Source organism: Helianthus annuus, chromosome 17, assembly GCF_002127325.2.
Source record: "Helianthus annuus cultivar XRQ/B chromosome 17, HanXRQr2.0-SUNRISE, whole genome shotgun sequence".
Classification (NCBI taxonomy): Eukaryota; Viridiplantae; Streptophyta; class Magnoliopsida; order Asterales; family Asteraceae; genus Helianthus; species Helianthus annuus.
In genome coordinates this window covers 5588923-5602181 of record NC_035449.2, presented here as the reverse complement: position 1 = coordinate 5602181, position 13259 = coordinate 5588923, and the positions used below count along the sequence as shown (strand labels likewise).

Genomic DNA, 13259 nt, shown 5'->3' with positions numbered 1-13259 from the left:
ATCTTCGGGATCTTCGGTCCCATCATACGTTCTGATGTGAGCTGGCATTTTGATTTTAGACTGAAAATCATAATCAGCTATCTGTCTTGAAAAGCATGAAAGGTTACTTGGCTTGTAAGGTTTAGCCAAGTCTTCTTCAGGTCTCGTACCTACGTTGTTGTTATTGCCATGGTTTCCCTGGGTGGCAAGCACTTGGTTGATGAAGTGTTGCCAGGGGAAGTTGGCCATCATCTGAGACATCATGTTGGGTATGAAATTGAAACCTTGAAGGCTTCCCGGACCAACTGAGCAACTTACCCCGAGAGGGGTGCTAGCAACAGCACTTCGTGCTAAAGGGAGCACGGACAGGGCTTGCTCCCATGTGGTAGTTAGAGAAGTGGGACAACTGGTCACCGGGGACTGTAGGAGTTGGTCGAGTGTTAACTCGTGTCCCAGAGGAGTGCCACTAGCAGTTGGTTGGGAAGAGAGAATAGGATGAACAGTGGGGTTTGTCATAGTGGATAGATAAGGATGAGGGTTTGAAGGGTTGCTGGGACCAGCCTCGCCTCTTGTAACAAAGGGTGGTAGAGGTGGCCCAGGAGACAACGTTGGCTCAGGTTCGTCGTAATCTAGACGAATCCTTATCCCTTTTTCCCTTTCTCTGTTCACATGTTGGTTAAGAAGTGACCTTAGCTCAAGGAAGTTATTAGCGACCCCCTCGGGGGTAAGTTCAACACGTGCCGGAGTGTCTGACACACCAACGTTGGGAGACGGAGCTTCAGATCTGGATGGGGTTGGTGTGTTGAAGGTAAGGAACTCGGGTGTACTCCCCGGAGTTGAAAAAGGCGTTGTTATTGTTGTGTGAGCTTGACCACTTCCCGGGGTAGAGGTGTTAGGGATCTGGTTTACCTCTCCCGGAGATCCACTTTCTGACATGGTGGTTTTGAGCGAAAGGAGCTACACTTACCAGGTCTCTTTTGAGGAGAAACAGCGGCGTAGCCCCACGGTGGGCGCCAACTTGTTGATGCAACAAACACGAGACCAAGGATGGTAGCTAAGCTGGTTAGGCAAAAAGGCTGAAGGGTTCAGTTTTGCCTAACGCAGGTCGCGGGGTCCCTCCACGTTTGCAAAACGTGGAAGGAGGTTCACTAGTATGTACTCGTTATTCGCTTTGAGGTTCTTTCTCCGAGGCCAGCTCGAATCCAGAAAAGAAAGCAAATAGAATGAAAGTAATGAAGAGTTGTTTGGAAGTGACAAAGAACTCTTTGAATGACTAGAGATTAATGAATCTCTGCCTTTTCGGAATGTCTTAGAAGTGAACATGAGCTGTCTTCTTATAGGGGAAGACATCTCCTGAAATGGTATAAACAAGACTAGCGAAACCTGTTTGCAATGGAGGGTTTCCCCTTTTGGGGTTGAAGGCTTTGGACCCCTGGTTAATAGAGTGTGCCTGTGCAGACCTGCTCTGACTTTGTGAGTTGGTGAGCATGAGTTGGTGAGACGAGTCCTTGGACATGACTGATTACTGTTTCTCGATTTCCTCATTTTACAGCTTTTCATCCGATGAACCTTTCAACCTTTTAAGCTCTTTGCATATTAATCATTTTATTTATCCTTGGGCTACCCCCGTCGTCAATAACCATTTGTATGTTACATCCAAATCAATAAATACACATCTTGCTTTTGTTCAATACTTAGTTACAACTTACAATTGCCAAAATAAAAGGCTCAAACGTTCAATGTTTTAAAAACCGGTTTTTAAATCAAACCGGATTAGGCTAAAAAATGGTTCAACCGGTTGAACCAGATTGTACCGAGCGGTTCAATCGGGTTGACTAGTTAATTCTATAATTTCATAAATTACAACATCAACTCAAAAGTTAATCCAAAAATGCATGATTACATATTAAAAGATGATCCAAAAGAAAATTATAATAAAAAATAATCCAAAAGATAATCGAAAACCATTTAATTTTCCAACAAACTCTTTTAAATGAAAGTGTACGATATGTTTAAGTCATTTAAGTGTTGAATACATGAACTATTTTCGTTTCATACAATATTAAATAAGAACTTTTAGTTACGAATAATCATAATATATAAAAATTACGTAAGATAAGTAGCATATATAATAAAAATAAGCAACAACCCAAACTAAAATAACACTGGACCAGTACCGGTATTACGTTTCGAACCGGTATACCGGATTTTACCGCCGGTACAAACCTTATGCCGTTTCACTTATTTACCGGGGTGTTTCGTACCGGATTTACATCTGAAAACGGTAATACCGGTATAACCGGCCGGTATTTACCGGTTTTTAAAACATTGCAAACGTTACCGAACGGGGTATGAATATGATGCACTAAAATAAGGTGTCGGCAACAGCAACCAGATGAGTGAAAACCCAAACAGATCCTTGATCGGAGTTAAACCGATGCCGTCCACCGATGACCGTAAAACCACCGCATCGCCACCGTCAATCTCCTCCACTTCCACCAACCGTAAGGTCATCATCAAAAGCGCCGATATGAAAGAAGAAATGCAAACAGAAGCCGTCAATATCGCCATTTCCGTAATAATCTATTATTCCTCTGTTGTTTTGATTCATAAAACCTAAAACTAAAATTACGTTCTGTATATTTTCAAATTGCTTACGTAATCGCTTGTTCTGATCGGCGTTTGATGACGCATGCACAGGCGTTTGAGGAGCTTAGCGTTGAGAAGGATGCTGCGGAGCAGATTAAGAAGGTGTTTGATAAGAATCACGGTCCTACGTGGCACTGTATCGTCGGAAAAAACTTCGGTAATTGACTAATTTGTGTTTACTGACTTTTTGTTTTAGTGTTTGAATAGTTGAGATCGTGATCATATCAGGTTTATTGTTTTGAATTGATGTGAATTTTAGGTTAGTTTTGTAATGATTGTTGGATTTAGTGAAGTAGATCTGGTTGTAGAGGTTGAAATGTTTAGTTAGGTGATTTTGCTTTTGATGGAGATTTGGTAAATTAGGGCATGAAATGTGTGCATCTGGTTGTGATTAGTAGGATAGTATTAGTAACATTTGATTGGAATAGTATCGAAGTAGTTAATCCGGTAAAGTATCGGATATCGGTCAAGGACTGATATTTGAGATATCGTTTATCACGGTCGGATATCGGTAGTTTTAATATCATGCTAAATTTATATATATAGCAATTTAACACTAACAATTCAGTATACTCTCCTACCATTAACAAATTAACCTTTTGCAACTTGCAAAACACTAACAATTGTAGCAAGTAGGAACTGACTAAGGGGTTGTTTGTTTACCTCTTAATGAGGCTCTTAATGGTTCAGACCTCTTACAGGTTCAGCACTTAATGGTTCAGACTGTTTGTTTCGTGAGCAGATGTCTGAATGGTTCAGACATTTGCCTCTGAATGGTTAAATATTATACAGAGTCTGAATGTTTAAGACATCTAGTCTGAAATGGTCAGACATTTGCCTCTGAAGGGTTAAGCATTATACTGGCTCTTAATGGTTCAGACTTCTTATTGGTTCAGCACTTGATGGTTCAGACCTCTTACTGGTTCAGCACTTAACCATTACTTAAAACACTAACATTTAACACTAAAACTAAGAATTAAGACTTAAAACACTAATAGCAGTAATAAGAAGAAGACGAATAGTAGAACTAAGAAGAAAGGTACCGAGATCGGGAAAATCTGTGATATATCGGTCCAATATCAGTCAATATCGCCGATATTATCGGTACCGATATTTTGCACCAATATCTAGGCAGAGGACCGATAACCGATATATCAATTATATATTGGTGATATAACGGGATCTTAACTACATAGAATAGTATATATCTGATTAGTGCCTTTTATTGGTCAATTGGTTTATCTTTACTATGTGTAGGTGCAATAGAAAAGAAAGAAATTGGTCATAAATAAAAAATTGTACAGTTGTAGGCATACACCTGTTATTATGAGAGTCTCGACTGTAGAAGTAAATGCCCAGACTGTGAGGATTAGGAATTTGGGATACCAACTTCCACATGAGAGAATTCCGAGCACTTCATGATTGAATTTGCAAACAGAATGCTGTTAGCCACGCCACACTTGTGACTACCCTCCGGTGTGCAAAAAAGGATCAGAATATCATCGAAAAATAATGGGTATGGTAGAGAGAGAGAGAGTAGTGAATGACCTGATTTGTTTGGCATGATATATTTATATATAGACAGAGAGACACACACAAATACATACTAGGTACTACTAGTTATCGCTATCATGGATATAACCGCATTGAAGTTGACATATTGAATCTGATTGGTGGTCACGTCAACATGCACTTCACACAGCTTGCCATGTAGGCGAAGCACCATGGGTGAACCCGTCAACCCGGCACAGTTGGGATCTAATGAATCCGAATGCCATGGGTTGAATTCGACCCGGATTACCGGGTTTGGTTACCATATCTCTTTATTGACAAAGATCAACAGTTTTTGTCTGTGACCAATGATCTTTGTCAAGATTCTCAGATTAACCGGCATCTTTCTGCAATCGTATAGATCTGCATTTCACAATTTACATTGAATCACATGAAATGTGGATGTTTATTGGTTAACTTGAAGACATAAGGCATCGTTATTTGAACCAACTTGCTTGATATTGTGCTATTGTGGATGTAGTGAGGTGCATATATATATTACAAATAGGGCTGTTCAAATTGCTCGGCGCTCGTTCGATGCTCGCTCGAAAAATGCTCGGAATTTGCTCGTTCGATTCAGCTTGATTGAAAAAATGTTCGGTTCGGATCGGTTCGGTTTGTAAACGAACCGAGCACGAGCAAAGGTCCGCTCAGTTCGGTTCTGCTCGGTTGGCTCAATTTATTTTTTAATATGTATATATATTTGTGTGTGTATCATTTTTAATGAAATGACTATAGACCAACATCAACAATGTTTGGTCCAAGATCCAATAGAGCTCATTTAAATAATTAGAATTGAAACCCAATACCAATAGTCCATTGTCTAATACTTAAATTTTTACTTGTGTTCTATTGGACGAAACATAAGGGACGAAAACTGCACTTTATTCTAATAACTAGCACTCCCATCGTCACTTTCCTTGTTTGTTCTACGACGCTCGATAATCGCTCGACGTTCGTTCGAAAAATGCTCGGATCGAAAGACGCTCGCTCGACTTTGGCTCGGTTGAAAAAACACTCGGTTCGGTTCGGATCGGTTTGTAAACGAACCGAGCACGAGCAAAGGTCTGATCGGTTCGGTTCGGCTCGTGAACAACCCTAATTACAAACATACATTAGATATATTGAATCAATATATTAAACCGTCTGGAACGTGTCTAACTCATGATTACAAGGGGTAAAATGGTAATCTGCAAATGAAAAAAATGGGAGAAATGAAAGATTGTAGTGATCTGATTGAGATGAAAGTTGGTTAATGTTTTAACTAAGGATTGTTTGTGCAGGTTCTTATGTGACTCATGAGACAAACCACTTTGTCTACTTCTACTTGGATTCAAAAGCAGTGTTGCTGTTCAAATCTGGTTGACCATGATGCTAATACTGTCATCTTTGTAAATTTTAATTTAGCAACAGACATGTAATCATGAATGTTTTTAAAAATATTAATTGTTCTTTTCTTGATTAACTTTCTTTATGCTTAATAATACCTATACTTCATCCTACTAAAATGCATAATGTTTGTCGCAATGGATTGGTCGGGCGGCCTGCCAAAGTTTGCTATTGTTGGTTCTACAATTTTGTGTGTACGTGTGTTTTTTCGCGCTGTTACTTTGCTACACAAACTAAATCGCACAAACATCACTCTAATCACATAGATAGAGTTAATAGCCAAAATGGTCCCTGAGGTTTGCTCACTTTTGCTACTTTAGTCCAAAATCTAAAATTTTTAAATCTGGGTCCCTGGGGTTTGCATTTTGTTGCCATTTTAGTCCAAATTTTAAAAACCCTCTTTTTTTACTGTTGCAACCAGCCTATTTTGTTCTTTTGCATAGGGGTATTCTAGGTTCTTGATCTGAGTTTGTTATAATAACTCATAAAAATGACCAAAATACCCTTGCACAAAAGGACAAAATAGGTTGGTTGCAACAGTCAAAAAAGAGAGTTTTTAAAATTTGGACTAAAATGACAACAAAATGCAAACCTCAGGGACCCAGATTTAAAAATTTTGGATTTTGGACTAAAGTGGCAAAAATGAGCAAACCTCAGGGACCATTTTGGCTATTAACTCACATAGATATGTAGCGCACGCCCATTTTAGAACCAGCAAGAGACACGCTCATTTCAGACCAAACTAGGAGAATCACGTAATGCAGTTAAAAGAAAGAGAAACAGAGGCGGTTACATAAAACTAAGGGACATACGTTGAGTGTTTTAGTAGGTCACTATTTTTGCTTTCTTTGTGTGTCTCATTCCCCAACTTTGTTCCAGTTAGAGAGTAATAAAATAGCTCGGGTTGCGGATCGGGTAAAGGTTCAAGCCGGGGTGAGGTACGTGGCCTTCAGTTGGGTTCGGTGTCCGTATCAGCAGCAAGAGATTAAAGAGATGAATGATCTGGCGAAAATTTTGGACAATATTATTATAACGGGTGACGAGGATACGTGGAAATGGGCCATGGATGATTCCGGTACATTTTCAATCCGTGGAATAAGACACCGAATGAGGCCCAGATCGGACGGAGTTGTGAGGTAGTATCATTGTTGGAATAAATGGTGTCCGATTAAGGTAAACTTCTTGACATGGAGGTTATTTTTGAATCGACTTCTGACAAAGGCAGCCCTCGCGAGACGTAATGTCTAATTAAGTAATACTTACTGTGTGTTCTGTGAAGACTACGAGGAGTCCGGCGATCACTTATTTGCTGGGTGCAGTTTTGTGCAAACGGTATGGGAGAAGATATTCAGTTGGTGTCGTATCCCTACACCTTTCTTTTTTTGTGCAAAGGATGTATTGGAATTTAACAACCATTGCCGCAGATCTAGAAGATGGCAGAAAGCGGTTTATATGGCGTGCATGAAATGAGGCGGTTTTTAACAATAAGAAGGTGACGGTGGATAATCTGGTGGAAGAAGTTAAGGTGATGGGTTTTTTATGGTTAAAACATCGGGCAAAGGCAATCACGCTTACATGGGAGAGTTGGTGCACATTTGATTTAACTTGTATGAATGTGTAAAATTAATCAATGGTGGCTTTAGTGTAATGGTGGGTGTAATGTTGGATGTAATGTTGGTTAACTGATGTTAATCTTGTATTAATAAAATTCATTTGTTGGCCGTTCAAAAAAAAAAAAACTATTTTTGCTTTCTTCATAATTAGATGTGCATAGTTTGACTCGTTCTAAGACCATGTGTAGTGGTGGAACAAAATAATGCCCCCACCATGGGGCATTATTCGACACGTGTCGGTCCAGTCAGCATGGGGCGTTATTGCAAAAGTGGCGTAATGGGAATAATGCCTAATAATGCCCCTTCCAATCATTAAAAAGGATTAAAAAAAAAAAACTTACACTTGTCAAAAAATGTCAGACTAAAAAACAAGTAATGCCCCTTCCAGTCAAACATGTCAGTACATGTCATCCCACTTGGACCACTAATCCCCCTTCCCATTGGTCAGTCAAATTGGACACAATATTTGTTGAGCGTTTTATATAAAACGCCGGACGCTTTTTTTTTCAAAAAAATTACAAAATAACGCCCCATGTAATGGTGGGGGAGGCGTTTCCGGGCGTTTTTTTTTCAATTTTTTTTAAAAATAACGCCCCACTACGGGTGGTCTAAGAGTGGTTTATTAGAGCATTAAAGGTCCATTTATTTTTTCGTATTAAATGTTGTCTCGATATATAGAGATGTCAAATAAGTTTTTCACCTACCCGTATCTCTATGGGTGGCACCCAAATAGTAAAAAAAAAGTGTGTTATATATAGTTCTTGATATTCGTTTTTCATGTGTTATTTAAGCATCCGAAATTGGTTGATACGGCAAACATTTTCAAAGAGTGACATAAAGGTAATACTCTTTAACTCAAAATAGTTTTGATGTTGACACTTAGTCATGTTTAATTGGCCGCCACCGTTGTAATGTAACATCCTATCTACATGATCAATAGCCAATGAGACAATGATCCAACTAAAAAAGATTGCATTGACGACTTGACAGACACATTTATCCTTCACATGCATCAACAACCGATTATTGTCTAGTATTACCTACTTTGGGTACTTGGTCATTGATGGTCATCCATCTTTTTGTCCTTTGTTTCCATCATACAATCAAGAGTCTCAACCTTGTTAGATACATTTCTTCAAAATAGGATGTTTCCAATGATTCCTTATCTGCACTTTTTTTTGTTTTCTATAAGAATGGTTTCTTTACAAAATCATGTTTTAATATTGATCTTTAATGATTATGTTCTATACTCAAAAAACTAAACAGACACAAATTCGACTACCTTCTTAGGCTATGTGTAATGTGTTCACCTGTTTTCACTGACATATCGTAAATTGATTGTCACATCATCATATCACTCTCCTTTCATTTGTTTTCACTATACAACGTAATGGTTACATTGATTTTCACTATCCATCACTCATTAAAATAATACGTAAATTATATAAATTTAAATGCATAAAAAAGAGAATGGAGTTTTGTGTAAAATTGTGATTGGGTGTGTAAAAAGTGGTTGCCACATGTTTTTTTCCCGGATGGCCAATCCAAATTTCAACTCCATTCCACTTTTCTATTAGCTTCATAACGCTTGGAGTTTCCCAACCTTCACTCACGCCCAGTAAAGCCGGGCGGGGAGGGGTGAGAATGGGCTCCCCCGGGGCCCCACAAGGACATTGCTAAAAAAAACATTTAAAGATTAGTTAATTAGCTCTTTAAAACTTGAAAGAATAAAAAGTCACAACATTTGAAATGGAATTAAAAGAAGAATAGATGGGTGAAACTGATAAAAACACTATAATACTAAGAGTATGTGTTGAGAAGGGTGACGGGGCGTGATGCCTTGCCACGTAGGCATGGGGCGCGTAACACCGCCCTTTTTGGGTGTGATCTGGGCGTAAGGGGGTTGAAGGTGGAGATATCGCCATTCTTTTTTATGGTTTTCAATCCATGTAACATACGTGTCGATACCATTTGGCCACATCACAAATTTATTTGTTTATATGGATTTTGATAGATATAAAACGTGTTGATATCCCTTTGGGCATATCGCAACTTTATTTTTTGGTTTTCTCTTTCAGTTGCTATGTTGAGTGTCAGCACCATAACAAACCGAAACGAAATTCCCACCGCACCGGCATGGGAATCTCACTAGTTTTTTTTTTCCTAAAATAAATGACTATTATCTTTTATATTAAGTATACGAGTCTTTAACTTGTAGATTTTATAATTATTAAATTAAGTTTTAGGTTATACACTTGTTTACTGGCTGCATCTTCTCCTTGGAAATTTGGGCTCGGGTCGCATCGTGGTGTAAGTTATCTCGCTTGTTTGTTTTTGACGTGAAAGATCTTTTGTCTTTGGCAGAGACTCAAACGAAGACGAAACAGGAGAGGTACATTTTGCGAGGCATCATATTCACTACTATGTGGACCATTTGGAACGAAAGGAATTCTGGAGTGTTTGGTGGAAAGCCCCAGAGAACTATTGAAGTCATGCAATATATTAAGTCCGTGTCGTTTTTTTGGTTTCGTCATAGATCTAGATTGAAAGGTATAGATTGGAATGCTTGGTGTAATAATCCTATGAACTCGATGTAATTTTGTTTTAGCCCGATGGTCTCCGTTTTGAGGACTATTAGGGGCGTTTGTTTTTTATTGAAATTTACCTTTCAAAAAAAAATTAAGTTTTAGGTTATGTAGTTTTTTAGGCCTTCTACCTAAACGGAGGTCATAAATTGTCATCAGTCAACAATTACACCAAGTGAGACTACAATCAACAATAGTAACTTAGGAGTTTTGGTTTCAGTTTTTATCTCTTTGGTATTTCTTTTTTATCAAAATGATTGTTATATGGTAGTTGTGAGTTGGGTATTAACATAATCATAATAAGTTCACATCTAAATTCTAATTTTTAGTACTCTTTGACTACTTATTTATGCAGGACCACCCCCGAGGTTCAACTTCTTTAGCAACTTGGGCCGAGTTGGGCTAAACAAAGACTCGGGTCATTTTCTGTCTTCACTATCTAACGATCCTAGATCCGTCACTGTGAATACAATTGAACTAAATACAAATAAGCACCTCTCATATAGAATTACAGGGTTGAGATCCTGTACAAACAGTGCTAATTATAAGAACCGTAAGAACAGATCTGAACCATTGTTAATTTAAATCAAGGGTTGATATTGATTATAAATAAAACTCTTATAATTAAAAATTACTACTAACAAATTAGGGGTAATTTTGTAAAATTGCTAGTCATTTGACCATTTTCTATTAAATACAAATTCCACCAAGGTTTTTTAAACTAAAATAACTTTTATATACTTCATTATTTTTTTTAAAAATATATACCATAAAATCAAGTATTTTTTTATCTTTAATATGAGTACCATATTGCTATACCTTTTTGTATTTATAAAAGTGTTTTTTAAAAAAAGTTAACAAAAGGTGTTTTATATTTGTGCTAATAAGGTGCTGATTATGTGTTAATTACAAAATAATACAAACAAACACCAAAAGTAGATATAATCAGCACATCTGGTGTGCTGATAATGGAGAACGATTGAAGATGTTGTGCTAATGTCGTTTATGTTGATAATGGAGAACGATTCGAGGACGATGTGCTGATAATGAAGAACGATTAATGATGTTGTGCTAATTATATAGTGTTGTGCTGATTATATTTTTTGTAATTATTTTTAATTAGTTATAAATAAATATGGTCAAAAAGTCTAAATTACCCCTAAACTAATTTTTTATTGATGGACACTTGTCAATTATGTATTGGTTCTTATGGTTCTTACAAACTTAAGTGTTTGTATTTGATCCCATTCCTAGAATTACATTCAACATAACCATTAGACATATAATGAAAGGTAAAATTACTTAGGTTTTGTTGTTACACGATTGGATTTAACATTTGATAATCTTAAACTTTTGGATATACCCACAAAACACACGTATCAAAAGTTTTTTTTTTTTTTTTTTGTCGGTTTCACTTTTAAGTACACAAATAATTGATCGAATTTCAAACCAATAAATGCTTGATGTGATCATCCTTCTTGGTTCTCAATCAATCCACTTACATACATCTAAAAGTTCGCATCTTATATTATATCTTTTAAGAAAAAAAAATGTGAAGACAATTAAAGGGAACAAAAAAGGATACTAAAGGGAAAGCACATTTTTAAGAATATAACTATGAAGTACAAACAATAAACAACCTCCGTACACGCAAAATCTATAATTATAATATGTATTTATTTAACCTTATAAATGATTAATTCTGATAAATAAAGAATATATACCCAGTGGCGGATCTTGCCCGTTGAACGTCCCTGGGCCGAAAGCCATGGGCACTAAAAACATGCCCGTGCCGAACATAGTAGGTATAAAAAATTTCGATCGAACCGCGAAAATTAGCACTTCTGGCCGAAAAACGTGCCAGGGCCGTGGCCCGGGCACAAGCCTTCTAAGATCCGCCCTTGCATATACCATATATTGTATACAAATGGTCTTGTAGTTACAAAAGGGTATGTTAGTCACAAACCGATAATCACAAGCCTCGAACTTGTTAAAAAAAAATTAAGTACCAAAAGGTAAAGCTAGCTATAAACCACAGGGTTTATCTGTGTAATTGAGTCTTATTTTTTTATATATACAGAAAAACTATCCCTCATTTTATTTCTTTTAACTATTCTGGCTTTGTACTTGTCATTCTTACACGCGGATCATGTTAATCTTCTCTATATCGTTCCAATTTTATTAGATGGCCACAATGGGGGGACAACTATGAACTAACTACCCATCTTTTATGTCGCCTCTTAAAATTCTCATCAATGTGTATTCATTATATGTATTACTTTCATAGCCAACCGCAATCTAACTACTTCAATAAATCACATAATAAGCATTTCTTTTAGTCCTTATTGTGTACGTAAATCTCTAACAAACTTTACATTTTGAATGTGGACAATTCAATAGATAGGTAATGAAATGCACCATAATTTAACAAACAAGTACGTTCTTTTCTTATGAAAACAACGATTGTGTTCTTTTATTGCTTACTTAAAACACTAAACAAACCTTTTGGACAAATGCTCAAATTACTAAGCTTTTATCCTCCCACCTAAGGGAGATATTTTGTTTCATTTTAAATTAGATGGACACTTTCACATATATTCAGACTAACTTTTTTTACTTGGTTTTAATTTAAACAAATTCTCCTTCGAAATGATTCCTTAAAAAAAGTATACTTCAATTTTCTGAAGTTTGGTTTTGTAAGAATCTAATGTCATATACAAAAGTAACTTGATTAATTTATGATCAAATATATTTTTATGAATACACAATCATGAGTAATTATATTTTCCTTCAACACTATGTTTGAGGATTAGTCATTGTTGAAGTGTATTTGAAATTTTCTTTTAACTTGGATTGGCAAAGGTTTGTCTAGAGTGTAGCAAGGGGGATCCACAATTGAATTGTGGCATTAAATGTAGAGCTCTTGTTGTTTCAGATCTCGTAGTTTTGAGTAACCCTTGGATGGTCGATCCGTGACTTATCATCAATGTGACTAGGTAGAACTAATTTACATACAATCAATGTGACTAGGTAAAACTAATTTACATACAATCATCAGGCATGGGCGACAATGCATGTGTGTACCACACAAGTGATTCACACATGGTTATGTAAACTCAATTTAAACCAAAGTTATGACAATGGGTCACATGGCTATGTAAACTCAATTTACACATGTGTATCACATAAGTCATTCACACATGTACGTCTACATGTAATTTACATACAATTACATATTTTATGGTACACATAGACCCAATTCACAAAACTCTAGCATTGGTATTTTCACTTGTGTAGTGTATCTCATAATTCAACCTTAATATTAGAATTATTAGAAAATACCCTTTGTGTTATCGTATTATATTAATAATAATAATTAATAATTAAAGACCTATATTAAAAAAAATGTTACATGGTATAAGCTCGTGTATTACATGGGTTAAATATAAAAAGAATCTTGATTAACTATATATTTTATTCAATTTATAGGTGT

General features: G+C 36.6%; 1 protein-coding gene and 1 non-coding gene across 2 annotated transcripts; one reads left to right on the top strand and one right to left on the bottom strand.

Annotated features, from left to right (window-relative positions):
* The first annotated feature begins 2308 nt into the window (after positions 1-2308).
* LOC110922471 (dynein light chain 1, cytoplasmic) lies at positions 2309-5687 on the top strand. The gene is made up of 3 exons (XM_022166764.2): positions 2309-2554; positions 2680-2785; positions 5463-5687. The coding sequence occupies exons 1-3, from the start codon at positions 2375-2377 to the stop codon at positions 5543-5545; spliced, it is 369 nt and encodes a 122-aa protein (XP_022022456.1). The 5' UTR covers positions 2309-2374; the 3' UTR covers positions 5546-5687.
* A 6177-nt stretch (positions 5688-11864) lies between these two features.
* Positions 11865-11970, bottom strand: LOC118489580. Its single transcript, XR_004887602.1, has one exon. It is a non-coding gene; the product is annotated as a U6 spliceosomal RNA (small nuclear RNA).
* Positions 11971-13259: the final 1289 nt, after the last annotated feature.